This window comes from Chelmon rostratus, chromosome 6, assembly GCF_017976325.1.
Source record: "Chelmon rostratus isolate fCheRos1 chromosome 6, fCheRos1.pri, whole genome shotgun sequence".
Taxonomy (NCBI): Eukaryota; Metazoa; Chordata; class Actinopteri; order Chaetodontiformes; family Chaetodontidae; genus Chelmon; species Chelmon rostratus.
The window spans coordinates 25,239,848-25,243,387 of record NC_055663.1 but is presented as its reverse complement, the minus strand read 5'-3'; the positions used below and the strand labels follow the sequence as shown (position 1 = coordinate 25,243,387).

At 41.0% G+C, this 3,540-nt stretch overlaps 1 protein-coding gene and 1 non-coding gene across 2 annotated transcripts; both read right to left on the bottom strand.

The window, feature by feature from the left end:
- rpl27a (ribosomal protein L27a) lies at positions 1-3,274 on the bottom strand. Its single transcript, XM_041939214.1, has 5 exons — positions 3,197-3,274; positions 2,451-2,514; positions 2,273-2,348; positions 1,215-1,389; positions 1-177 (listed from the first exon to the last, which is right to left on the bottom strand). Exons 1-5 carry the CDS (start codon positions 3,197-3,199, stop codon positions 49-51), a joined length of 447 nt encoding a protein of 148 aa, XP_041795148.1. The 5' UTR covers positions 3,200-3,274; the 3' UTR covers positions 1-48.
- LOC121608637 lies at positions 1,743-1,871 on the bottom strand. The gene has a single exon (XR_006006968.1). It is a non-coding gene; the product is annotated as a small nucleolar RNA SNORA3/SNORA45 family (small nucleolar RNA).
- Positions 3,275-3,540: the final 266 nt, after the last annotated feature.

Sequence of the window (3,540 nt, the reverse complement as noted above, 5' to 3'; positions counted from 1 at the left end):
TTTTCCATTTATACATTTTATTTTTTCAAAAACACACTGACAAGAGCATTATGCCATCAGCACACAGGCTCCTCCCACTGCCTTGATCTTCTCCTCGGCCCGTCGGCTGAAGAACTTGGCCTTGACGATCACGGGCTGCTTGGGCAGCTTGCCTTTGCCCAGAACTTTGTAGTAGCCCTGCGAAATTAAAAACACAATATTACCGCAAGACCTTTATCTGACAAAATGCTGCTGAACCATTTCCGCGTCCGAAATGAGGCCAGTGGCAGTTACAATATTCAGCCATGCTAAACAGGAAATGAAACAATTTGTTAGACAACATTTTGTCAGTAACACCAATCTGCTTAAAACACTCAAAGTGGAGATGGAAGTGTATTATGATGTAACTACTGTCCTCAACAAATGAATTCAACATCCAGCAACACACCGTTAACAGCAGCATCAATAAAATTAAACTTATGGAGATTCTCCTGTTAACACTGGTCGTTTAGTACAGCACCAAAAACACTCTACAAATCTTCATCCAAAGGCAAGTCCAGCCATTCCTTTTCAGACTTCTGAAGATTAGGGTAATGAGACATTACCCTAATTTGCTGTTTGCATTTGTAAGCAATTTTACTCCCAAGTGTGGATGTTATTGTCCGATTTAATATAGCAAGCAACATATTTCAGTATAGAATATATTGACAATATAAGGAATGCTTATGAAATTACAGTTTGGTCAGCAATTATGAAGGCAAAGAGTTTGAATCTGTGAATGTTTAGATCTTAAAAAATGTCTCTGACTTTGTGTCAGGCATGCACTGGTGTGTACCAAAATATGAAAGACTCATACTGAACAAAACCGACTTAGGAAATACATCTTCTACATGTCAGAGATGAGAGCACTAACAGTGCATCCAGTACATAGAGCGGTATTGGATTTCTTAAGCCTAGCTTAGCTCAAAAACTAGGCCAGGGAAAAGTTATCACTAAAACAGTAAAACTACTTCAACAACCCAAAAGCTGTCTTATTAACATTCTGTATCCTTTTATCTACAAAGCTGGTCACAAATATACCCAAGAGCCTGCTTCTACTTGGCTTTGTTCAGTTACCACGATGAGCAAATCAAGACATGTGTAGTCTGACATTCAGGGTCCAACTAACCCCAACAAAATCCTCCACTGTTTTCACAGTGTTGAGGGCTGGAAACCAAACATCGGTTAATACTTACAGCGCGCACAGCATCGATGATGGGGGCGGGTCCTTCGGGCTTCTTGCCATAGTTGAGCCTGGTCTGCTCACTCACCAGAGTCCACAGCTTGTCCAGGTTGATGGTGGGGCAGTGGGCTGTGTTCCTCTTCAGGTGGTAATGTCTCATACCCACCTTACCAAAGTACCCAGGATGGCTATGGAGACACACAGGAAGGACAGACAAAAAGGTCAACTGCTAGATATTCACGGTGATCAAGTGACTTTAGGACACAAGCTGGAAAACTGTTGGCTGCATTTGGTAGCTTCATTTATATATTTTATACTTATTAAATATTATAAGCATCGCTCCTCTTGTAAATATCTCTGAACTTGGCAAAACTGTTAACAAGGACACATAATTGCACCAAGTTTAAGAGAACCATTTTAAAAGTGTGCATATTTCTGAAAACATTAACATGTAAGTTGACTACTTTAAGCGTCTCCAATTCTGATTTGATGTGACTGCAGCATCAGTCCAGGTACAGCACAGTAAGATCAAGACATAACAGTTTGTAACTGCCCATGTGGGTGACTGTCCTACGAAGAGCCAGTCGGTGAATAGGACCAGTCTTTACTCTAAGAGGACTCTAGCACATCAAGACAATGATTCGTGTCAAGATGAGACTCTAGTCTCTACAACATTAGCGATAACTGACTGAACAGCACCGACAGTGATAACATAATTAACAAAATTAGACCAAAAGACTACTGACAAACATCCACATGCACCATATGAAGAAATACCGTGCATCAACTCATCCACTGTCAATTATAGATACTAAAGCTGATTGATGAATAAAGAATCAGCTATTTGTGATTAGCCCATTTCACCCAAAACTACAAAACTGAAACTGTGCATTGCCCCATTAGAGTATTTGTAAGCATGAATGAGGATGCACATTTTATTCAGAGGTTAACTTTTTTCATACATACAGGTCTTAAACAGGTTAATGGCAGCCCATTGACAGTGCTGTCTGTCTTTACTTTAGCTCCAACACAAAATCTCACTGGAATCTCACCACATTATGCAGCACTTACTATTTGTCGAAGTTGATTCTGTGGTGATGCATACCACCAGCATTACCACGACCTCCAGGATGCTTTCTGTGTTTGCCTGTGGGTTAGACAAGTAAGCGTCAACTATGTATAACATACACAATGACAGACTGATCCAATTCTACCAACAGCACTTTGAAACAAGCAAGGCAAAACTCACCAATGCGACCATGTCCGTGGCTGACGTGGCCTCGGAGCTTCCTGGTCTTGGTTTTCTTGGTTGGCTGTCAACACAAGTTTGATACAAGTCAGAATACCTACTGCGTTTCAACATTCATAGTCCCATTATTGCCCGTGGAGCTAGCTGGCTTGCTAACAAAATTAGCCAAATAACCTGTAACTTCGATGATCTTGACAGTCTGTCAACCTTGATCAGATATCAGCAAATGACCAAAACACGTGTTCGCGAGCTGCTTTTTATTCTGCAAACCAAGTAATACTCCTTAAACCCACCGCTTATTAACTTTGCCTGGGTAGATGATGCCTAGCGTCCTACGAAGCTAATGCTAATTCAGCTGCATTTACCGGCACACTTCAAGCTCAGCACATAAAACAGAATTAACGATTAGCACACAACTCCCGGACACGTCTGTATTTTATACCGTGACTAACTCTGTCACATCTGTGAAGACTACATCGGTTTTGTGCACGCGTTTAACACATGTGAGCAACTGCAGACAGACTATGTTGGGTGGCTGCTACAGCCGTGGGCCCGAGCTCTCACACAGTGAACCGCTCACAAATACCCATAATGTTAAGAAATCACGATAAGAACGTCAGGTAAGTAACCGTGGGAGATGAATTTAATGTGAATCGCTAGCGGATGATAGTTCGCTGTACTTATCAACTAGGATGGGCACAGATTAAACCCAATTTCAAAGCACAGGGATACATGATAGCACCTACCATCTTGGAGGCTAGTTGAAAGAGGAACGGGATTTGTAAACCACGCGGTTTTGTGCGAGATTTGGCAACAAAGTGCAAAGAAATCCACAGCGACGCCTAGTGATGGCTGACAGAAATGAGTGAGAACTGTGCACAACACATCCACATTTTTTCTGAAAGGATTTCTTTATGACCAGGAAGAAACATGCTGGCAAAGAATTGCCAAAACTATTTATTATAACAAATTCGTCATTGCTTGCACCAAGTTGAACACCTAACTATGATTAATCTAAATATTAGACTATTTGGTTTCGTTAAGAATGGCTTTGATGCTTAAACAAAATAAAACAACAAACAATATTTCT